The sequence below is a fragment of the Scylla paramamosain genome, chromosome 3 (assembly GCF_035594125.1).
Source record: "Scylla paramamosain isolate STU-SP2022 chromosome 3, ASM3559412v1, whole genome shotgun sequence".
In the NCBI taxonomy this organism is placed as follows: Eukaryota; Metazoa; Arthropoda; class Malacostraca; order Decapoda; family Portunidae; genus Scylla; species Scylla paramamosain.
The window spans coordinates 10,050,001-10,075,124 of NC_087153.1; the positions used below are offsets into that span (position 1 = coordinate 10,050,001).

General features: G+C 42.8%; 1 protein-coding gene across 4 annotated transcripts in view; it reads left to right on the forward strand.

Annotated features, from left to right (window-relative positions):
- The window catches only part of LOC135090095 (rho guanine nucleotide exchange factor 18-like), a 175,981-nt gene that overhangs the window by 86,042 nt on the left and 64,815 nt on the right, over positions 1-25,124 (forward strand). For all 4 annotated transcript variants that reach the window (XM_063986435.1, XM_063986452.1, XM_063986425.1 and 1 more), the window contains exons 4-5: positions 5,684-6,316; positions 12,894-12,967. In XM_063986435.1, the coding sequence (XP_063842505.1) occupies positions 5,684-6,316; positions 12,894-12,967 (707 nt within the window). The remainder of the gene's footprint in view (positions 1-5,683; positions 6,317-12,893; positions 12,968-25,124) is intronic.

Consider the following 25,124-nt stretch of genomic DNA (forward strand, 5'->3'; position numbering starts at 1 on the left):
GACCACTCTTAGCGGACATATGGCAGTAATGATCTAACGGAGAGCAATGCGGTGACAAGGAAACCTGGGAAGAGAGACTGGATTCATGCGAGTGGAAATGATAGGAGTTGTGATGGTATAATGGGAAGGGTGTGGCTTGAAAGGAGAGCGTTGAGACAGTTATTGAAGGCTGAAATGATAATGAGGGAGTGATGTCAGTCTTCCTTGCCAAGATGTTGCTGTGTGAGTGGATCTTCACGAAACGAACTCACGCAATCAAATATTAGTGCGTTCTGCCTGTGATGACGTGAAGGCGTGTATGAGGCGGCGTGCAATGCTTCCCTTATCTCTAAAATACTTCAAGGTAGGGAGCAGTGTTAGCTGTCGCTGGTATTGTATCAGGGAAGAATATTTCTAGACCAGCTTTCTGGTCAATATAGTAATTTAGAAAAAATAAATAAATAAGTGTTGGCTTTCATGGCTGTTATCATATTGGGAAGGGTATTTCTAGAGCTGGTTATCAGATTCTTAGCGAAGAGTCAGTAGAGTTTGATAATAAGATCCCAGAAAATTATGGGGACGGATTATAGGTAAAGCTAGAAAATGTGGTAATACATTCAGTCTTGGCGACGCAACAATAAGATGTGGTCACTGGAAGCATCAGCAGGTAACAAACGTGAGCGAGACAGCCTCCAGCATGTCAGCATTATATTTATCTCGACGCGCAAAGAGCGGAACTCGGAGCGTGAGCCAGAAATAGACCACGGTGAGATAAAGAAAGAAGACTGTATGTACGTACGTATGTAGAAAGAAAATATAATTGGCGTCAGCATCAGGTCGGTGTTATTGTTACCCACGTTTCTCGGGAATGCTCAGCCGCGCGTCACGTGAGTAGGTGTGGTGACGCAGTTGTCGCGCCCACGTCCAGGCGCACACAAGCACACACTGCCGCCGCTTTCTCAACAGTTTGTTTAATCTTTTTTACTTCCGTTGTCGGCTTATGTTGACATTCAGAGCAGTATATAGAAGAAAAAAAGTTGTTTGCTTGGACACAGAGAAAGAGAGGATCTGGGATTAACTTTTGTCGTCTTGAAGCTACAGGAATATTTCAAAAACTTCGGTGCAAAACGCTTGTCTGAAATTAACGTGATTATGAGAACAAGATTATGGAGGAGTGAAAGAGTTGACATTAATGTAAAGATTCAAAGAGGCAGCCGATATATAATTTCTAATAGGCAGATGGATAGATATGTAAGTAGATAGACCGATAGATAGACAGACAGATAGATAGATAAATAGATACATACAGATATAAACAAATTGATAGATAAATACATACGTCCATACATATATGCATAAACAGGCAGACAGATAGATAGATAGGTAGATAGATAGATAGATAGATAGATAGATAGATAGATAGATGGATGGATGGATAGATAGATAGACGGAGAGACAGGCACATACATACATACTTTCATGCATACATACTTAGGTAGTTTTTCTTACTAAGTCGAGAGAAACTTCTTCCTTCCATCAATGGTAGAAGCTCCTAAATATATTCATGATACTGACCCTGCCTAGGTATTATTTGAAAAAGAAGGGCTCTGGCCGAGGGCAACAAAAAAAAAAAACGGCTTGGAAAAAAAAGACCGATTGAAGATGCCAGTCCCAAAAGAGAACAGTTCAAGAGAAAATACAAAATTACAGGGAGAATAGTTCATTACGAGAGTCAGGCTTAGTTTACATCAACTGTCTTGCTTTGCGATGCGAGGCTCGTGAGTTTTGAGTGCAACACCAGCATTAACCCTTCCGCCCACGTTAGTTGTTGCAAGAAAATCGGAAATTACTATGAGAATAATTAGTTCATTACGAGAGTCAGGTTTGGTTCAGGTCCCAGGCCATACGATGCGAGGCTCGCGGGTTGTGATGGCGACACCAGCACCGCTTGACTTATAACCCTTCCAGCCACGTTAGTTATTGCAGCAGCCGACCTTGCATATGACGCCGCCCACAGCGCCGCGCCGACCAGTCTCACCCTGCGCGGCGTTCCACTCCCGTTCACCTTGGGGCGGATGACAAAGGGCACCGCTGTGTTTTCATGACGCACTTGGAATACGAAGTATATCTGTCTTGTACCCTACATGTAGCGATGGCGTGGCTACGAATAGCCTATATTATGTAACACTTCTGCGCCGCACCTTCACAACATTCAAAAGGCTCTAGTTGAAGTGACACGGGATTTTAAGGGTGTATTTTTTTTTTTTTTTTATGGTTCTAGTGACAAATTAACAATATTTTTACATTATGAACAGAAGAAACACCCTTGAGAACCCGGCTAATCATCTCTGTGGCCTTTGAAAATGGTCGTGGTGAGGAACCAAGGCGTTTCAGAATATGGGCCTATGACACTCTCTCTCTCTCTCTCTCTCTCTCTCTCTCTCTCTCTCTCTCTCTCTCTCTCTCTCTCTCTCTCTCTCTCTCTCTCTCTCTCTCTCTCTCTCTCTCTCTCTCTCTCTCTCTCTCTCTCTTCTCGCGTGAGTGATACAGCTTTCGGTCACGGAACACAGAAGCTTGCCTGTCACAATCTTTCCTCTGGTCCTGAGCACATCAGACAAGGAGCCGCGATTCTTATAGCGCTGTATTCTTGCTCTCATTGTCTAAATATATTCCCAGTCACTGACCCGGATCAGACATGCATCCGATGTTTGAATTCTGAGATTTGCTGACAGTGGATATGTTTGAGTATATATGTATCTTTTATGTGTGAAGGATATTTGCGAAAGGCACAAGAAATAGATGAGAAGCTTACCCAACTATTTGTTTGATATATCTATGCAACATTTATTCACAATATTAATAATAATAATAATAATAATAATAATAATAATAATAATAACAATAATGATAGTAATAATAATAATAATGATATTAATAATGATAATGATAATAATGATAATAATAATAACAATAATAGTAATAACATCAATAATGATAATGATGATAATAATAATAATAATAATAATAATAATAATAATAATAATAATAATAATAATAATAATGGTTGAATTGCCAGTAAAACATACAAAATCTGATTACAACATGACATGGCTTACAATCTAAAGCATGAAGGTAAATGCATACTGTGCATCACTAATTAGAAACAGAGGTAAAAGATAGACCATTCCAATGTATTCCGATGTAAGAACAAGTGTGTATAGTACATATGTATGAAATGGCAGCGTGACCAGAGACCCACAATTATTCAAGAGTCTGCCTGGACGTATGAACGCGCCACAACCATCCCTCACTATGCCACGTGCCTCCCGCCGCATCCCACCTGCCACAAGCCGCTTCCCACGGCCCGCCCGCCCGCCCGCCCGCCACAGCATTGACAGAAGCGGTATGGTATTGGGGTTGTCAGTCACGAAATTAATTTAGCGCCATGTTTTGTTTGGATGTTTCACCCTTTGTTTTCAAGGTTGATTTGTTTGTGCACGGGTGTTTGTTTCACGATAGGTGGCAGTGATGCGTGAGTGTGGGACGTCCTTACTGTGTGCTGGTTCACGGCGTGCACTTCATCGGGAATCACGTCAGCTATTACTATCTGGGTTGAGTTAATTGGCTAGTTAGTTCCTTTGTCACGGCTGAGAAGTTTGTCGCGTTATCTTGTTCTTTTCTATCTCAATTTTATTTCTATTTAACTTTTTTTCTTGTCTATCTGTCTGTTTATTATATTTTCTTTATTAATTACTTTCTTTTTTACCGAAGTTTGTACAGTGTCAGATTTTGAGACTTTCTCTGTGGCCTACAATCAAGTTTCAGTCTGGCAGTGTTGGTTACTGCCTCTGTTCCTGCATTAAAAATAAATAAATAAATAAATAATGTGCTCTTAAAAGAACATAGTCGTTTTTCCTTACACAGGTCTTTTTTATATGAAGCTGAACTGCTGAAGTGTCTCAATACATCCTTTTCTGTGGTGCGGACCATTTCTTACTACACACTAGTCTTCATTTTCGTCTTTTTTTTTTTTTTTTCTTCGTTGCTCAATGGACCGTATTCTGATACACTTTGGCGCCTCATCCTTACTAGTTTCAACAGAGTTTGGTGGAGATTATACAGTTTTTTAAAGTGCGCACACACACACACACACACACACACACACACACACACACACACACACACACACACACACACACACACACACACACACACACACACACACACACACACCATCACATATTAATAGTTTACGGAGCAAAAAACAAAAATTCTAAACATTATACAATGGACATTATCGTCAATTAAATTAATAAATGTCATAACGAAATTACTTCACCAATATTGTGCGTGCGTGTGTGTGTGTGTGTGTATGTGTGTTAGTTGTGTCCAAGTATCTCAAATGCTTGTGAGGTTGCTCCTGGTGATGTTGGTGTTGATGCTAGGGGGATGATGTCTATGTATAAGTGATGGCGGGTGAGGGTGAGACATCTTTGTGTGCTCTGTTGTCCCTACAATCCTTCCTCCTCCGCCTCGCCACTGCCACCACCTTTCTTCACTGTCCCTGTGTCACTGAGGGTTACCGGGAGGGCTTAGTGGCTCGGACTCGTGTTACAACTTCGCCTCTCCCTCCGGGAATCATCTATTGGACAGACACCAGGTTTCCAGTTAAGATAATGGTGTTATAGATTATTACCATTAAAAAAGCAAAACTTTTCAAGCACCTTTAGTGGGTTGTTGTTTTCATCAGGTTATCTTTTTCTTCTTTTTTCTTGGCCAGAGTCCTTCTTACATAAAAAAATGGTTAGACTGATAGATTTACAGATGCAATGTGTACGTGATAAATTTGTGAGAGAAAGCCTTTACTCTCTCTCTCTCTCTCTCTCTCTCTCTCTCTCTCTCTCTCTCTCTCTCTCTCTCTCTCTCTCTCTCTCTCTCTCTCTCTCTCTCTCTCTCTCTCTCTCTCTCTCTCTCATTATTTTTGCTGTTGCCTCCCCACAACCCACTCTTCCCTCCACCCCTAAACTTACCACCACTACCACCACCACCACCACCACCACTGTCCTCTGAATGTGCTTTGTTGTGTGGCGAGAGAATTGGAATGAATATCATCTCTGTGCTACAAATGTGTATGTTGTGACCACTCTTTAAATCGCCTCTTCATGTTCTCTTATCTCCCTCCTCTTTAATATTGCTTATTCTGTTTTTCTTTCTTTTTTTTTTGTGTTATTTAGTGTTTATCTTTTTTCTCATGAGTTTCAAGTTTTTTTCCTTTATCCTCCGTTTTCTTTCGAGCCTGGCGGAGACTTCCCTACCTGTTACCTGTCCCACCTCACCTGTCCCTCTCTCCTCTCCCGTGGCCCCTCAATCCAATCCTGTGTTGTCTCCATACCATGACGTGGATGAAGAGCAAAGTTGAGGTTCTTACTAAGTGTGTTTACTACTGCTACTACTGCTACATTGATGAATTTCCATTGTGCTGTTAAGTATGTCTTCAACAGTTTGTCTTGTTTTTTGTCTCTGTTTTTATGATTCAAGTTAGTCTCGTTGATGAGGTGAGCGTGTAGGGCAGCTGTAGTGTTGTAATTGTGTGTCACTGAAGGAGCGTGAGTCTGTGAGGGGTGTTGGCTGTTGTTGGCTGTGTGGTGACCGTTGTGGCGCGGCTTGTAGTGAACTAACACCACGTTTGTATCACCACCACCAGAGTTTTCCAGGAACTTCAGCAACACTTCCAGGCGACGCTGCCGCCACTATCACCACAAGATGAACCATCACCACCAACATCACCACCAACCTCACCACCACTTATCTTACACCACTCGCCACCCTCACCACAAGACGAACTGTCACCACCCATCTCACCCACACCTCTCTCACACTATCCATACTTCCGCCCACTTCCACTGAGCCTCCCCCGCCGCTCCTCTTCCCCCTCCCGCCTCATGCACCACCCGCCCCTGCCCTCGCCGATAGACGAGCCCTCGCCCCCCAACTCCCCACCCTACCCAATACCGTGCCCCCACCCCCCTCCGCCTTACATCTCATCACGATGTCCTCCACAACTGCCTTCCGTCAGGCCAGCGGTGCGCAAGCCTCTCCCTCCCCCGTTACGCCTGCCCCCAGCCCACAACATTCCCCTCTCGCCATACCTCTCCGGCTCCCCGCCCTGGCTGCCCCCTCAGCCGCCGCGAACAGCCCCCTCACTCCCACTCACCACTTCATTTAAGCCAATGCTACCACTGCGATCCAAGCCACCACTTCCTCCACGGCCATGGTATAAACCACCTCAGCCATCTCAACCGTCATCAACAGCTAGAACTCACACCGCCATCAGCAGGTGATGATCACCACGCGCAATTCCTCCTCCCCCTCCCCACCAGACCCGCCACCAGCCCTCTCGCCCCCATCCTGAGTCCCTCCCCCGCCCTGCCTCCAGCTAGCCGCCCCGCCCTTGCCCTGCATCAGCCAGGACCTGTACCCTTGCCAGCCGTCAGGACAAAAGCGCACCTACTTCATGGCCCCCTCTTCCCCCTCCTCCCCCAGCTCTCCCCCCGTAGTAGTGGCAGCTTGGTGTGGTAGCCCCCATCACATCACCCGCCCCGCTCTGGCTTTGTACCACACACCCCGACACAGTATCCGCTGCACCACATAGTTAGCTTCTTGAAACTGCATGCGTGTGGGCGGACACCCGTCACACGCCGTCCCCCTCCCCACACCCGCCCGCCACAAACAATTGTCTCTTCAGCGATGCAAACTCTCCAAAACTTTTGACTTCACGGGTGACCTGTTTACCTGTCACCTTGAGCTGCGTCACAAGGTTATTGGTGTGAGTCATCAGATATGAACGTACCTGTGATCCTGTCAACAGACGGTGGTGACCCGGCAGTGTACTATTACTACCTTGTTTTTGGTGTAGGGTCCCCTCTCCCTGACCTCCATCCACCCCTCCAGCCCTTACCCTCTCCTGTTCTCCCCCATCCCGAACACCCGAACACCGCCCTCTCTTCTCCCCACCTCGAGGTCCTCTTTTGTTTTTTTTTCCTTCCCCCTCTCGCTGGATATTTTCTGGCCTTGTCTCTCTCACTCTCTCTCCGTGCCCCGAGTAGTGTTCATTCCTGTCGATGTGTTGGTCCCTGTGCATGTCATGCTGCCGGCCACGGACTGTGGGCTGTGTGTCTTCTGTTCAGATTTTTTTGAGTAGCAAGACCAGCTGACTCTTATTAAAACCCTTGATTGTTATTGATTGTCATTTCTGAGGTGCCACATCTGGATCAGAATAATTTTTATATACGTGTGTGTTCAACCAGTAGCTCCTCTGTAGCCAAAGAATGTTGCCCTCAGTGTGGCGAGCGTGACCACTTCGGAAGCTACCAAGGTAACTCCTTTTACAACCTCTCGGTGTTCAATAATTATTACCGTGAATGTGAGTGTGATGCATGTGTTGTTTTAAAAATGCTTTGCTATACTTCACTGGCGCCCGTGTGGATGGAGTGTGCATTTTATGGGATGATTATTTATACTAATTAAATGTCAGGATGTCTTGTCTCATTACACTGATGAAGATTAACATGCACAGCATCACTTTTATGTTGTCTTGAGGAATGCTTTGCCGCTCCGTCTCGCCGTCAGGTGGGGCGAGCAGCAGGTGTCACTGGCGATGCAGGCTGCGGCAGGTGGCACAGAGGCGGCCAGGCTGCGGGGGAACACGAGAGAGTTTAGGCATTCATACTCTCAGAATACTGTATTACATATGTGATGGCCTGGCTGGAAGCGTCATGTGAACACAAGAATTTATGTGAAGGCTGAGTAATAAATCACCCTTGAGAGGCTTTTGCTGGGGATCAACCCTCTGGCATGACACTCCCGGAGAAGCGATCACAACAAGATGATCACCTATACCGAGTGGATTTTGGTCGGCCTTGGCTGTGCTATCATTGGTTATGCATACAGAAAGTAGTGTCCGTGGCATTGAGGTCTGAAGATGCGTCTCAGTCTGGCTCATGGTAACTGCAAGGATGTCAATGTGAGAGATCCGAAACACGATAACTATCACTTTTTTTTTCTTTCTGTCTCCCTTCTTATAAAAGAGAGATTCTAGTCTAAGGCAACAAAACTGGAGAGGAAGAAAAGAACCCACTGCTGAGTTACCCTTTAGAATGCAAATCAAAATGGGAAGTAATATGCAGGATGAGCATTGCAGATCACTTACACATAGACACAGACATTGATATAATTACATATACCTAACGATCCTATACATGTGCCGTAATGACAGGGAAGATCGTGGCATCTGCTGCATAGGTACACGAGTGGGGCAGTTGGCGGTGGCTTGAAAGTGATTCATTCGTGACTTTGTGCTTCTCTATTATAATAAGTATTCAGTGGAGGTCGTTAGGGGGGTGATAGAGAGCATAAAGAGCGTGGCGGCCCAGCAGGTGGTTTACGCTGCGGTGAATGGTGCCTCATCACGGGGATTATGAGCGGCTGTTGTGACACTGTTCAATTTTCCGCCTTGCTGGTGCGTGTAGTTAACACTGTCATGTTGTGTGCCTGTTACGTCTGCGGTGAGAGAGTGTACGCTGCTCTGCTAACCTTGCGTGTATTGATGGTGGAATTGATATAGTTTTTGAATCAAAAAGAAAAAAAAGAATATATATATATATATATATATATATATATATATATATATATATATATATATATATATATATATATATATATATATATATATATATATACCAATAAAGTGACACATGAAGAGTAAGTAATTGTGAAGACTCGTGTTAAAATCTCACTAGTTAGGTTTGAAAATATACACCGATCTTTCGTAGAAAATAACATGAAACGAGAATTGTAAGTAATCATCGAGTCTCGTGTTGAAATCTCACTAGTTTTGCTCGAAAATATATACCGATGTAGCTGATACTGTTATTCTGCTCTGCTAACCCCGCATGTGTTGGTGGAATAAATATCACAAGAGACGTTATATCATCAGGGAATCGAGCACGTGTTAGATGGTAGCCGATCCCTCATCACTGTTAGCGGAAAAGATTATCTTTCCTGTTACTAAGAAAAGTATCCTTTGTTCTTGTAAAAAAAAATATATATATATATATATATATATATATATATATATATATATATATATATATATATATATATATATATATATATATATATATATATATATATATATATATATATATATATATATATATATATATATATATATATATATATATCATTATTAAAAAAAAACGGAAAAAAAATTATCTTTCTTGACTGTTGTCGAGAAAAGTATCCTACCTTATTGTTAAAAAGCTACCTGTCCTCATTATTAGAAAAAAAAAAAACCCTGTGATGGACGGATTTAGTAAGCGTTAGGCGACACGTTGATCCTTCCTTATTATCATTAAAAAAGAGATGAGGTGATTCGAGATGCTGAAAAATCTTACACAGCGGCTCACAGACTAATAATGGACAATCATGACAGAGGAACTAAGAATGTGGTGTGGTAGCGGGTCCTCTCCTCGCCACTGCCGCCTCTTCTACAGTACGAGGATGCACCGCAAAGACCTTGGCTTCTGCACTTTGTTTATGTCATTCTCGTAAAACGCTTAAGTCAGACCCGAACCTCCTCGTGAGCCTCGCCTTGCCGCGGCTTGGTGCCTCACTCGACGTTAGGAATCTTGGTGCCTCGGTTATCTTGTCTCGGGAAGAACGGAAGCATGAAGTGAAATGTATGGTGAGAGTGATTTGCATCACACGGCGTGTCAGGGCAGCCACCCACCAGGGCCAGTGTTTTCAAACGACTTTTCGCTTTCATGAAAACAATTTTCAAAGCTCATAAAAGATAATTATTCGGATTCTCATGAATTTTTTTTTTTTCCCTTTGGTTATGCAGAGTCATTGTTAAACTATCACTAGATTGTATAGATTAGACAAATGAATGAATTGTGGTAGTGAGAAAATACAGGATGAAGCAGGAGATCTGTATTTCTCTAACGTTTTGACAGTGAGGCTTCTATTCTCTCAGAAGACACACTGTCGAAACGTTAGAGAAATAAAGGTCTGCTTCATCGTGTATTTTCTCACCATCACAATCCAATTATCATTAGATTTATGAAATCGTCCTTAAAAACCCCGGAAACTTCCACAAGAACTTATGAAATATAATCAAGAAAAAGCGACAAAATGTTCTAAGAATACCGTCCCAGGCAAAAGGCACCAGGCATGCACGAGGCACGAGGCAGCCCCGGAGATGGAGGTGCCTCAATCTTCGCAGCGGTGACAAGGCGGCATCACTACATCGTGAGGAAAAATGCGTAAAACATTTTCCTCTCGGCACGACCTGCTTCCTTCTCTCCCACCCGCGCCACTCGCTCCTTCCGAACTCGTTGGCTTTTTCAGGCTAAAGGTTCCCCTGATTTTCTTTTAGGCTTTGAGAGCGATTGACCCGTGAATAACTTCGGAGCTCAGGCCTGCACTGGAAGACCCTTCAAGTCTCTCATTGCTCGGCGTTCCCAGCCTTTCCTTCCTCTTGAAATAATGTACACGTAGTCTTCGGTTCTCGCCCCCACGTCTTCCCCTTCCGTCCTCCCTTCTCTCCCCTCCATGTCCCTCCGCGCGGTCACCTCGTCGTCCCGGTAACGTGGAAGTTGCGCAGTTTTTCGTTTCATTTTTCGTGATTTACCTTTTTCATCGTTAAAAGGAGGAGGAAATCAGAAGCGTCTCCCAGGACACGAAGGACTAAACGCACCAGAGCACTAGAAACAAATCTTGTCCATCCATTACTATCAAGACCTAGGTAACTAGCGAGAAAGAGAAATGCACATATTGGTGAACACAAAGAATAACGTGTTCTGTTGAGCTTTGTTATTACCGAAGCTATTAATTATGTTCATGTGTTTGTGTGTGTGTGTGTGTGGTAGGGAGTGACTGCTGTTGGAGGAAGGGAGCCTGAAGGAAATTGGGGCACCAATGCGAGTGAGATTAGGGGACTTGGTGGCTGATACAAAGTCGTCTTGTTCATTGACGCCTCGTGTGTGTGTGTGTGTGTGTGTGTGTGTGTGTGTAATAATAATAATAATAATAATAAACGGTTTATTATTATATAATATTGTGTGTGTGGGTGTGTGTGTGTACTCGCGTAATTGAAGTAAAATCACTGGAAATATAAAAAGTCTAAAATCACAATGTATTCCTCGAGTTTCCGCTTAATATCTTGATCAGTCGTAAGACAAATAAAGCAGAGGATAAGATAAAATTATTATAGGAGTATTAAATCTTGACATCGTGGTTTGTGTGCACACCAGGACTGAATATTAATAACGTGCTGTGCGTGTAGCGTCGTATATTTCTTGCTTTATGCGCGATACGAAATTATTAACTGCGCAATACAGCTTTTCAAATATCTTCGTAACATTTAGCGATAAAATTTTACTTCAGTTTCCCACTTCCCATTAAAAACATGTTGATGATTTTCAAGAATAATATTTAAAGTTTCCTAATAAATCTCGGTAATATTTAACGATAATATTTTACGCGAGTTTCCCTCCCCACGTTTCATCCTGTTCCCTCCCAGTCTTTGTTGACGTCTTGAGTAACTCGTTTCTGTTTTTTTTGTCGGATCGGGAATTACTTGTTCGTTCCTCCTTGGCTGTCTAATTAATTCGTTTGATCCTCTTCATTAGTCTTGGAACCCCGGCATTTACTCCCTCCTTTGTGTTTCCGAGCGACTGATTCCACGCCAGCTGAGTCTGAATGAATCGTCGAATCTCACTCGCATTTTTCTCTTATTATCAACATATTCGTCATCGCCTTTGCCTTTTTCCTCGGGCGGACCAGTGGCGCCGTCCTATTACTATCCTTGTTGGTCAAGGCAGACGGAGCGGCGTCGCTGGGGAAGGCAAGACAAGGTTAAATAATATACTATCCTTCCAGCGAGGTAATTTCTGGATGATCTGATTCCGAGGTGAAAGATGTGAAAACCCTGGCGAAGGAGGAGGGAAGGGAGAGAGAGATGGAGGCAAGGCGTTACAGTAAAGGGAGAGAAAAGACATGATGAGGAATAAGGATTAGAAGACAGACGCCGTTATGAGGAGAGGGAATGTGCGTGGCGGCAGAGACGGAGGGAAGGCGGTGATAAAATGAGACTTGAATAAGGAAACGAAATGAGGAATGTATTTGAGAATCGGAGAAATGCCATGAAAGGAAAGGGAGAAACCTCAGGAACCTCAGGATATCAGAAGGAAGACAAACGAGGTGTGTGCGGCAGTGGAGGTTTGGAAAAATGTGTGAGTGCCAGATAGGGAGACGGAATATGAGAAGCGTTGTTCTAGGAAGGAGTGAGGAGGCCAGTAATATAATATTTTATTACGTGACGTAGACTGAAATAACTTAATAGATAGATGATAGTTACCTGCGCACTGCTCGCTAACTACAAGACAGGTAGTAGGGACACGAAGTCTCCGTCTGCCTCTCTATTTCTGGAGACGTGATCGATTTTAGCATGGAGTAATGATATATTAATGCCGGTCTGAAAGAAAAGAGATACCCTTGTTGATAGTGGTAGCATGGATTGGGAGGGCTGGGCGTGGGAGGCCTTGCGACCAGCGACCGTGTGCCAGCCCGCGGCGAGTGGCTCTTGTTTGGATTGTCATGTGAAAAGGAAAGGTTTACTGTATAGCTGGTGCTCAGGTGGTGGCCAGACCAGTGGCCTCAAGCCCTGGCCATGGCTGCTGACTGACCTGTGAAAGAGTTCCCTGTCAGATTCCACTTAAAACTGATTATAATACGACTCAGAATTGTTTCATCACACAGTTTTCATATAAACTTATATGCTTCTTACTATTCATGGAAACAATCTAAAATCTTTTTTTTTTTTTTTTTTTTTTTTTTTTTTTTATCCCCAGCATCAGCCTGAGCAGCCTGGACTCGGACGCGGAGGAAGCCTTCTATGATGCCGAGGACAACACCACCAACCAGGGTGAGTACACTGCCGCCTCTCTATTCATTACCTTGTACCTGTCAACTGTGTCCCGCCTGCCGCCTCACACTCTGGGGAAATAAACTCCAGTGTTTCATGGATGGCAGTATTTTGAAACAAGGTACAGTATACATGATGACTGAGCATCACATCGCCTCAGCCATCCGTGAGTCGAGGCTCAGCGAGGCCTTGGCGATGCACATCAAATATATCCCGCGAAGTGCGTGCCCGGAGTCGTGAAGGCGTCAGGCTGGGTGCAGGAAATGCTTACTCACGCCTTCCCGTCGGCGCCGCCAGTGCCGTGGCGCCACGTTTTGTTATCCACGACCACCATCTTGCTGCCGCCGCAGACACTTGTTGCTGCCTGACACACCCGCGCTCCTCACTCCTTCCCTGCAGTTATTACTCGTTTCGCTTGTCCTCGTACACACGACCATAAACAATAATAGCAAGTCAGCGTCTCCCGAAATGACTTGTCACATCAGCGACCTGTCCAGCTCCTCACCACCGCGGTAGTGGAAGCTAGTGGCACGAGTGAACGCCTTGCAGTCTTTGGTATTGTGACTTAAGGTGGTACTTGAGATCATTCTTGAGGAAGGAGGCGAAAGATTATGACGCGGGGGAGGGGAAAGATGTAAGTGAGAAGGGTATGTTCTGCTTCAAAGGATGGAGAACTACCACCACTATTACTACTACTGCTGCTAACACTACTACCACAACCATTACTACTACTACTGCTGCTGCTGCTGCTGCTGCTGCTGCTGCTGCTGCTGCTGCTGCTGCTACTACTACTACTACTACTACTACTACTACTACTACTACTACTACTACTACTACTACTACCAATATTAACTTTACAATCTAACCTCAGGAGCTTGTTGCATCCACCTCCCGCATTCTTTATTTCAAGAAGTGTATGAGCCACGAGCAATGTAGTGTCATGTAGGTCATCCCAGGTCAGAGGTCACAGTATTATACCCTATGCTTTCTGTAGGCGACGCGTGACATTCAGCCTGGCTAATGAGTCTAACGCAGTCTCTCAATACCTGCAGAAGAAATAGAAAATGAGAGCTTTCGTATCAGAGGAACGGAGATCTTAAGTACGCGTCATGGTGTTCTGTAATTGTTTGAAGGCACCTACTCGTATTACTACTACTACTACTACTACTACTACTACTACTACTAATAATAATAATAATAATAATAATAATAATAATAATAATAATAATAATAATAATAATAATCGTTAACTGCAAGGTCTGTTCATATTGCCAAGTCCTTTCTCGTAATCTGAAAAAGTGATAATTCTTAAGCTTCGTTCTGTTGAAAGAGAGAGAGAGAGAGAGAGAGAGAGAGAGAGAGAGAGAGAGAGAGAGAGAGAGAGAGCCCATTAGTCCTCTCTTACCTTGCCTGCTGTTTCTCACCCCACAAGGCACCATCTCCCGGGTCGTCCCTGCAAGACCTGTTATTCAAAAGATAATACACACGTAGATGAAGAGATAAATCGTTAAATTTCCCCGGAGCCGCCGAGCCCTTGATGGCGCACGCCGCCGCCATCCGTCAGTCCCGGGACGCGAGGGACGCCGCCTGCATCCTGAATAGAAAGTAGGAGGCAGCAGGATACGAGTGACAGGTCTTTTGTTGATGTTTTTATTCGACTTCTGCTGCTGGTTGCGTTACTGCTGCTGCTTCTGCTACTATTGCTGCTGCTGCTGTTGCTACTACTACTACTGCTACTACTACTACTACTACTACTACTACTACTACTACTACTACTACTACTACTACTTTGCTCTTCATTATTACTCTCAGCAAGGCGCCCTATGCTGTCTGCCTACTACTACTACTACTACTACTACTACTACTACTACTACTACTACTACTACTACTACTACTACTACTACTACTAGTTCTACTACTATTACTGCCCAGAGAGGTCGCCGCCGGGGGTTCAGCGGCCTCCCACCTCAGTGCGTCGTTGTGCCTCGCATCAATAATGGCAGGTTTAAGTAGAAATGAAGGCCATTCCTTATCATCCCCCTCCTCCTCTTCCTCGTCATTCGTCTTATCTCCCATTTCTCATTTTCCTTCACATCCTTTGCTTTTATTCTTACTTTACCGTGTCTTGTGTGTCGGGGGGGACATTCCTTATCATCCCCTTTCCTTTTCTTCCTTATCATCATCATCCAGGTCTCCGTCTTTTTCATCTATTTCTCCTTTTTTTCTTTCTTATCCTTTGCTTCTTTTCTTATTTATCCGTCGTGTGTGTGTGTGTGTGTGTGTGTGTGTGTGTGTGTGTGGACGTGCATGTAATTACAACAACCTACCTTTACGTAATATCAGGCCGAAAATAAGCGACGTATTAAACCGGAGAGAGAGAGAGAGAGAGAGAAAGAGAGAGAGTTGATCAAGTCACACAAACACACGCGGGGATGAATTGCTCAGTGGACGCTGCTGCCAATAGCTCCTCATAATGACACTGAGAAATGCATTGGTCTTGACTTCCCGTCCGTGACCAGAGATGTTAAAGGAGATGGGTGAGCAGGGAGGTGAGAGTGGAGGCGTCTGACAGAGTGATGTGTTGACAGTAAACTTGACTGGAATTTGAGTTGTCAGTGAAGTTACTGTGTCTTTTAACCTTTTCACCATTATTTTCCGCATCTTTCCTTAATTATTAACCACTCGGGGACATTTTCTTGTTCAACTGCAACTACCTCCAAACGTTGTACTGGCTAGAAATTGCAAAATATATTCTTTTTAATGCCCTTCTTTCTTGTAGATGCTTATAATAATTTCATACATTGCTTCTAGTGTTGTGAATGGTTGCATATCGTATTAAAACGGTTAATCAAGAAGAGTATTGTGTTTTTTCTTACATATTTCATGGAGGTAGGGCAGAGTTATGTAGATTTATCCCGTAGATGACGATGAGGTATAGTACATAACATTAAATTTATATAGTGTGAACTAAAATCTGTGATATGTGTAAAAGGGAACGTAATCAAGAGAGTGTCGCATGCTTTGTGTTTCACTGTACTTTAGAAATGAAGGCAGCACAGAGTTATGTAGTTTTACCCTGTAGTTAATTATGATATAGATTATTCTGCAAAACCCGTAAACCTTACTTGTTATATGTATATGTGTAAAGGGGAATGAGATTAAGCTAGTGTTTGTTTCATTATACTAAGAGCCTTTAGTTGCCGGCATACTAAAGGCGAGATTCCTCCTTTCATACACACCCATAGATATACAAGGTCAGTTTTATGTGACTTAACCCTTATTCTCCGCTATGTTTCTGTTGTTTCCTTTTCTTTGTATTTCCAACCCCCTCTTTTTCTTGTACTCTTATGTATTTCTCCCTCAATAAACTGTTGAACTCTTATGTAACTTCACAAAAATCTTAAGTTCAAAACCACTTCAGTTTTCTGTTTTTCATGTACCTTTATCTATATACTTTTCTCTCAGTAAACGTTAAACTGTTATGTAACTTAACAAAACTCTAAATTCTTAATCGTCTGAATTTCGCACGATCCTAAATCACTAAAATAAAATGGAGTCGTGAATTAGCCCAGGGTGAGGCGAAAAGGACCCTGCAGGTGATGGCTTTAAGAAGCGCCCCGGTAACTCCCCCAAACTTTCTCAACACTAACTTTTTTCCCAGCTTTCACGGTCCTAAATCTGACTTTCAATCTCTGGAGCCTCACCTCTCCGCTTTTTTAAAGATTTACTCCCCTTCCTCACTCGGACTTGCATCTCTACCTCACTCAGACTCAGCAGACGTCAGATGCTTCCCACTGAGGCTCTTTTATGCGAATAACGATGTCATTAATCTCGTGGCCACCGACTTCTCCTGCGAATCTTCCGTCGTGTGACTAACGCTTAATTATGACGCTCATGGAAATGTGTAGGAATCTGATATGCAAAGTTTTCTTCCTGATGCCAAGATGTAAAGTATTAACGTTTTTCTTTATAAGAGCGTGTCTATCTTGAGAAATTTGTATGTAAGAATCTGATATGCATAATTTTCTTCCACATCCTAATGCTTACGTGTAAATACTGACTTATTCTTTATTAGTAGAAACGTCCATCTTGCGAAATTTTCACGTAAGAACTGATATATAAAATTTGTTTCCACTTCCTAATGCCAAAATGTAAATATTGACGTATTCTTTGCACGTTCAAAGCCGTCTTTACTCTGTCTCCTGCTACGATTTTCGCTGCTGCTCCAAGGAAAAAAGGAAGAGTTACGGAAGATTTAAGTTTGATTATCTTCGCACAATCTCGAAACCCTTGCTTCAATTGATCTCCCGCATCTCTGTCAGGGAGAGACAGTCCAGCCCACACTCGATCCCGCGGTCAAATTGCCATTCCCTCCTACTGGGCTTCGGGGAAACGTTCGCACTTGTGCCTTCACTTCATTTCCCTTTCTGACCGATGTGTATGGCAGACGGTCACTATATAGGCTCCGACACCTATCTATAATGAATGTGTGTATGCTTGTTTTCTAGCACAACTTTTTTCCTGATTTTCCATGAGAAAAAAAAGTAAGAAAGAAAGCTGCAAACAGCCATCAGGCCTGCACATTCCTGTCCCTGTATGAAACATTCCTACCTATTTCCATCTATCATCGCCATCCATAAATTTGTCTAATCTTTTCACGTTCCCTTATGACGCAGCACTAACAACCTGATAGCTGAGCCTATTCCATTCATCTACCACTCTATCCATAGTTTCCTCACTCACTCCAGCACAATATCACATCACACCTATGATGTTAATATGATGTGAATATTACGATGTCTTTTAACAGGTGACCGCCTCAGTAGTAATTATCTTAACTGAAAGGGACACTGCTGCAGAGAGAGAGAGAGAGAGAGAGAGAGAGAGAGAGAGAGAGAGAGAGAGAGAGAGAGAGAGAGAGAGAGAGAGAGAGGTGGGTGGACTTCCGTGACACCAAGACGCAATTCTTACATTCCAGTCAACTAAACTTTTTCCTTTAATAATACTCAAGTAACCTCCTCCTCCTCCTCCTCCTCCTCCTCCTCCTCCTCCTCCTGTATATTGAACATCCTTGCCCTGTCCCTCACTTAATCGCGGCGAAAATTTAATAATCTTAACTTTAGCTACATGAAGGCTAGCAATTTAATCATCTCAACTCAACCTTCATCTAAATCAGTTTCCTGGATGTTGGGCGCCTCTATATTACCTCCGTCAGTGGCTCTCGCTCTTGATATTTCCCTGTAGGAGCCTCGAGCGTCCACCGTGTGTTTGTTAGACTCAGTGTAGAGGAGAATAACCTTGTGTGTTGTCCCTTACTAGAGGTGATTTATGATATTGAACATATTCGTAAGAGAAGTGTATATTAATAGTGTATCTGATAGAGTTATGAGTGGTATACTCGTATACTCAAGATTCTTAGGGTTAGTAATCAGAGTAGGACCTTAAGTAATGGATTTAAGCTTGGTAAAGTTGGATTGTAAAAGGAGAGAAAGAAACGGTTCTAAAATTGAGTGTTTGATGACTGAAATAGACTCAGTAATCAGGTTGTTAATGTTGAGTCAGCAGAGAGCTTTTAAAAGGAGGTTAGACAAATTTATGGTTGAGGATAACAGGTGGAAATGGTTAGGTATGGTTTTATAGGGGGACTGATACGTATAGGCCTGATGCCTTCTTGCAGCTTCCCTTATAATCGTTTGCCCCTGTGTCCTTACTATTCACGTTACTGTCACTATCACCACCAGAGGACAAAAGTCACATCCTCGCTTTACATTTACTTTAAAGGAAGTTATCAAAAGGAGCAGGAATTTCAGATCAACATTGCCCCTTGTAGGTCTGATGGCTTCTTGCAGTTTCCCTTATGCTCTTACCCTTCATGTTACTAATACTATGACCATCAGAGGACAAAAATTACGTCCATCCATTACATTTACGTTTAATTGAGTTGTCAAAAAGTGCAGTAACTTGTAATCTCTATTGCCACGAGTAAATGTGATGGCTTTTTTGCAGCTTCCCTTATGTTCTAATGCTTTTATGCTCTTACCCTTCATGTTATCACAAAGGGATAGAAATCACATCCATCCTTTGCATTTACTTTTAAGGGAGTTGTCAAAAAGAGCAGTAATTTGTAATCGTCTCGTTTATTGGCAGACACGATCACCTTGCAATTTCCTCACTACCTTGTAACTTTTGGTCCGTCGAGAATACCTTGAGATTGCATTCATCCCTTCTCTTCTCTTCTCCATCCCTTGTATTTCCCAGCCATTTAGTTTTATACCAGTCTCACATAGTTTTCCTCTTTTATCCGTATTTTTTCTTATCCTCCTTTCCTTTTCTTTCTCTTTCTCTTTCTTTTTATCCGCTTGAATTGTTTTAACTCCTTTTACTTCCCTTCCGCTCTCTCGTTTTTCGATTCCAATTTCTTCTGTGACCTTTGATCGCTCGTGTGTGTCTCTCTCTCTTTCTCTCTTCCCGCCCCCCTCCGACACTCCCCTTTGCTTTCTCATATTTCTCGTTCTCTTATCCCAACGTGCAGCGGGGAGGGAGGGAGGGAGGGAGGGAAAGAGAGAGAGAGAGAGAGAGAGAGAGAGAGAGAGAGAGAGAGAGAGAGAGAGAGAGAGAGAGAGAGAGTGTGTTTTCTTTTCTTTTTTCTTTTTTTTTTTTAAGTCCTCCTTTTCGGGTTGAATTGTGAGACAGTAAATTGGAAAACTTCACACACACACACACACACACACACACACACACACACACACACACACACACACACACACACACACACACACACACACACACACACACACACACACACACACGTTCTGTCTCGTCTATCTAATTCTTTCACATCCCTCGACGACACTATTCTGAGCATATCATTGTCTCCTCCTCCTCCTCCTCCTCCTCCTCCTCCTCCTCCTCCTCCTCCTCCTCCTCCTCCTCCATTTCGTTAGTGCATTCTTTCCTCGCTGTATCGTTATATGAACAAAATTCTCTCTCTCTCTCTCTCTCTCTCTCTCTCTCTCTCTCTCTCTCTCTCTCTCTCTCTCTCTCTCTCTCTCTCTCTCTCTCTCTCTCTCTCTCTCTCTCTCTCTCTCTCTCTCTCTCTCTCTCTCTCTCTCTCTCTCTCTCTCTCTCTCTCTCCACATATCCACACTCTTTCCACTCTCGTCATCTAAAAATTCCTTTCGCAGTCTTTCATTTGGATACCTGTATGGCGTGCGACCTTAATTAACCTTACTTTACCTGACATTACATTACTTTACCTTGCTTCATCTTGGTTTATCTTGTCTCACCTTGCCTTGCATTACATTATTGTACATTATTTTGCGTTACCTTATCTCACCTTATCTTGTCGTGCCTTACATTATCTTATATTACCTTACCTTGCCTTGTCTTGCCTTATCTCACTGTATCTTACCTTACCTCACGTTACCTTGCCTTATCTCACTGTACCTTACCTTATCTCAATTTACCTTGACTTGCTTTACTTTACCTTGCCTGACCTTACCTCACCTCACCTTATCTTACCTTATCTTCATCTTGCCTTATTTTACGTACCTTAACCTCATCTTACTTAGCTCACCTTACCTTACCTTAACTTACGTCGTCTTAAAATCAAGACTTTTTTTTTTTTTTGTGTGTGTGTGTGTGTGTGAGATTTTAGGATGAAACTTATGACCTCTCAATTTCGAGCTTTTAGGTGCTTTTGGCTGAGGTCCTTTTGGGTTTTTATGGGCCATATAGTCTCGGTTCTGACTTTTTAGGATCTTGGGGCCGTTTCTTTTTTTGGCTGGTGCTTGGGCTGGCCTGGGGATGGGCGAGACGGGAATGTGGACTGAATGGGATGAGACGGGAGTGTGGTATGGAGAGAGACGGGAGCAAGGGCTGGAATGGGGAGAGACAGGGGCGTGTATGCTGGGACGGGGCGTGACGGGGTGTGTGCTAGGACGGGGCGGGGCAGCGCGGGGTCGAGTCTGTAGGAGTTTAGCGGAGAAAATAAATCCGAAACGAACTTTTCAGCATATCAAGAGAATTGTAGGTCCTTTCTCCCCTAATCTCAGGGTTTTTCAATTCGCAATTTCAAGTTTATTCAGAAAGCAATTGGCGAGTCGTGGTACCTCCTGTTGTGTGAGTAAACAGTTGTTGTTGTGTGTGTGTGTGTGTGTGTGTGTGTGTGTGTGTGTGTGTGTGTGTGTGTGTGTGTGTGTGTGTGTGTGTGTGTGTGGCTTGGGGGGTGGTTGCCTGTGTGCTTGTTTGTTAGTGTGTTTGTCTGTTTGTTGACTGGTTGGCTGGTTGGCTGCTAGATTCCTGAGCTAATTCTCTGTTCTGGCACATACACACATGGTAAAAGTTGAGGAATATACCAAATGCACTTCCAATGTGTTTAAAGCTTTCCCCTCAATGGTAAGTCTGTCAGCTGCCATGTGCCATAAAAAGACTGTTAAGTGATCAAAAGGAATTACGGTCGACTGAAAACATTTAACACAGTGAAAGTGAACGTAGATTACTCAACTTCTGACCAAGACTGTACATTTTTCCTCCTACCTCTCTTTCTTTGTCTCTTTTTAAGTACATTAACTGTTCACTTCATTACTTTCTCTCCAGCACAAAGTTTATTGCGTCAAGCTCTTTGATGTTAAACTCGTATTTTCCTCTCTCTCTCTCTCTCTCTCTCTCTCTCTCTCTCTCTCTCTCTCTCTCTCTCTCTCTCTCTCTCTCTCTCTCTCTCTCTCTCTCTCTCTCTCTCTCTCTCTCTCTCTCTCTCTCTCTCTCTCTCTCTCTCTCTCTCTCTCTCTCTCTCTCTCTCTCTCTCTCTCTCTCTCTTACTGCCTTCTTTGTTCATCTTCCCACCACCTCATCTGTTGCTCTATTAAGGTGTGTCTCTCTTCAAAATACAAACAATTGCACATGCTCGTATCCTTCTCATACATATTTTACTGCGGTTCCTCCTCCTCCTCCTCCTTCTGCTGTAAACCTTTTCCCAGCCACCAGGAATGAGATCAGACTCCCTTGCCACGTTGCTTTCCCTTCAGACATCCACTCTTGCTTCCTAATGCTCTTTGGACCAATGGAGGACTCTCTCTCTCTCTCTCTCTCTCTCTCTCTCTCTCTCTCTCTCTCTCTCTCTCTCTCTCTCTCTCTCTCTCTCTCTCTCTCTCTCTCGTTTTCTGTCTTTTTCTTCTTCGTTTTGTGTTTTTATGGTTCTCTTTTCCCTATCCACTTACATTCATTCTTTGTTCTTCGTTTACTCTCTCTCTCTCTCTCTCTCTCTCTCTCTCTCTCTCTCTCTCTCTCTCTCTCTCTCTCTCTCTCTCTCTCTCTCTCTCTCTCTCTCTCTCTCTGTATTGGGCAAGGTTTACGGTAGTTAAATAAAAATTAAAGTTAGTTTTTATGGTACACTCAGCAATACATCATTTTTTTCAGAGCTAGTTCTTACCTACTCCTCATGTTTTATTCGTTTTCTTTTTAGCTTTATATATATATATATTATATATATATATATATATATATATATATATATATATATATATATATATATATATATATATATATATATATATATATATATATATATACAATTCATGCTTCATAATTTTTGTTAAGTTCCAACAGTGAAGGAAATCTGTGTAGTTTTTATTATTTGTTTATTTACTGTGTCTTGTACTATCTACTCTCCATGTCTGCTTACTCTTTTTTTTTTTTTGTGTGTGTGTGTGTGTGAGTGTTTGCAGGCAGTAGAAAAAGCCGGGAGTGTTCTTTATATTACACCGGCTTTAGTATATCGATCCTTATGCCTTCCACTTCCTACTTCTCGTACCTTTTTTTTTTTTTCTTTTTTTCAACAATTTTTTTTTTTTTTTTTTTTTTTTTTTTTTTTTTTTTTTTTGTTTCCAGCAATGAAAAAAAAGGGTAGATTTCTTTTGTAATGCATCAGCTTTAGCATGTCGATATGTACACCATGCATATCCTCATACTTTTTTCTTTATTTCAATGTTTTCTAGGTTTGCAGCAGTAAAAAAAAATAAAGAGTAGTCGAGTTATTTTGTACTGCGTCAGTCCTAACATATGGATTTATATACCTTGCACTTCCTACTCCCACGCTTCCTCCTCTTTTATTTATTTTTCTTTTTTTATCCTTTTCCATCTCATGACATCCCTTTTTTTCTTCTTCTTTTTAGCATTTTCTGGATTTGCAGCTGTGAAAAAGAAGAGAAGTGCAGTTATTTTGTACTGCACCGGCTTTACCATTATGAATTTTTATACTTGACATTTCCATCCTCTCATGCCTTCTCTTTTATTTATTTATTTTTTTTTAGCGTTCTCTATATTTTCCAGCATTGAAAAAAAGAAGTACAGTTATTTTGTACCGCACCGGCTTTAGCATATGAATTTTTCTGTGTTTTTTTTTTTTTTTTACTATTTCTTATGTGTCTAATCACTCTTCACTCCCATTCCAAATCTCCTTAACTATTACAGACTCCCAGAATTGTAACAGTGAAATTCAGTGCTCTTCTTTGTATCGTAGTATCTGTACATCGATTTATTTTTTTTTTTTTACCTTTGTTTTACCTACTTCTCTTGTTTAACTTTTTTTTTCACTTTTTTTTTTTTCCAGCATGTAATCACACTCGTAATTATCAGAAGGAAGCAAGCGCGTTGTCGTTCGTGTCTCAGTTTGCTTTGATGTGAAGGGAGTTTGGTGCAGCGCGACTGGTGGTCTGCCGTTCGTTCATTCCTCGCGGTGTCATTATTGCTCCATTACTATCAGTGGTCGTGAATCAGCTCCTCCTCGTCCCCCCCAGCCAGCCAGCCAGCCAGCCAACCAGCCAGTGCCTCTTTGTTCTCGCTTCCTCGAACTGCTGTTGCTGCTGTTTCTGCTAGTGGTGTTCTCTTTCTCTTCTTTTTTTTTCGTTTTTTTTTCTCTCCACGTGCCCAGCTCGATGGTAAAGAAATAAATGAAAAGTACAGTGTGAAAAGCTTCAAAAATGTTTTGTTGTCAACGTACGTGACTGTCTGTATTTGTTTTTTTATTCATTCTTATTCGCATTTTCGTTTACCTTCCTGTACTGCTTAAATAGGTGTAGAGTGTCTGTATGTATGTTTTTTTTTTTCTTTGTGTGTGTGTGTGTGGATGTGTGTCTGCGCGCATCCCTATCAGACCCCTTTCTACTTCTACATGCAATCCTAATAATTCAGAATGCAGCACCCTTCTACACAATCTCTCAGTTCCTCGCACACTCAATCGCTCTCCTTCCCATCTCCCTCACACACTCGATTAGCCTCGCCCATCACTAGAGTCTCTTAGGAACTCCGCAAATTCATCTCAGTGTAAAAAAATGAATGATTCTCAGATACAGCCCATTGCATAACACTTAGAAACTACACAAGTACTTAAAAAGAAAAAGTGAGGTGTTTTAGTGAACTTGCTGCTCATTTTTCCTTCCGTCTTCCTCACATACCCTCCCTCGCCCCCATCGGTAATCTCTCTCTCAGTGTCTGGTAGGGAAGGACTGTGACTTTTTTCCTTCCTCCTGTCAGTGTGAGGAGCATCAAGACGAATGACTCCAAGAGGTTGTTGAACTTCAGGTGTTGTGTCTTGTCTGCTTTATCTCTCCTGCGCTGGCTTCCTCGTTCACCACCGCCAGTTCAGTTAGTGATTGCTCGTCTCTTCTCTTCTTCTTCCTCATCGTTTGTGTCATTTTCATATTGGTTTTCGTGTTCCTCTTCCTCCTCCTCCTTTCTGTTCCTTCTTTTCTTCACCGTTCCTGTCATATTCGTTCTTGTTCTATCCCTCCTCCTCCTCCTCCTCCTCCTCAACCCCACAAGTGTCGTCTGTAAGAGTGATTTGCTGCCAGGCCGTGATGGGACGTCGCCGCCTCGTCTTCCTCCTGTCTGGCTGCTACTCTTTTCCTCTCTCCCCGAAGTCTTCCTCCGACAATCCCTTTCTCATCCCTTGCCTCTGTTTTGAACGCTCCCTTTACTCCTCCCGCCGCCTCGTGCTGTGGTCGTATCCGTTCACTCTTCCCACTAAAAGTTTCGTAATTTTCCAACACTCTTGTCTTCTGTTGCGTTTTATTGTCGTGCATATTTTTTTTCTCTGCTCGTGTGGCAGTTGTACCGTGCTGGGTTGTGAATGCGGGTGTAGTGGGTGAGGTACTACGGA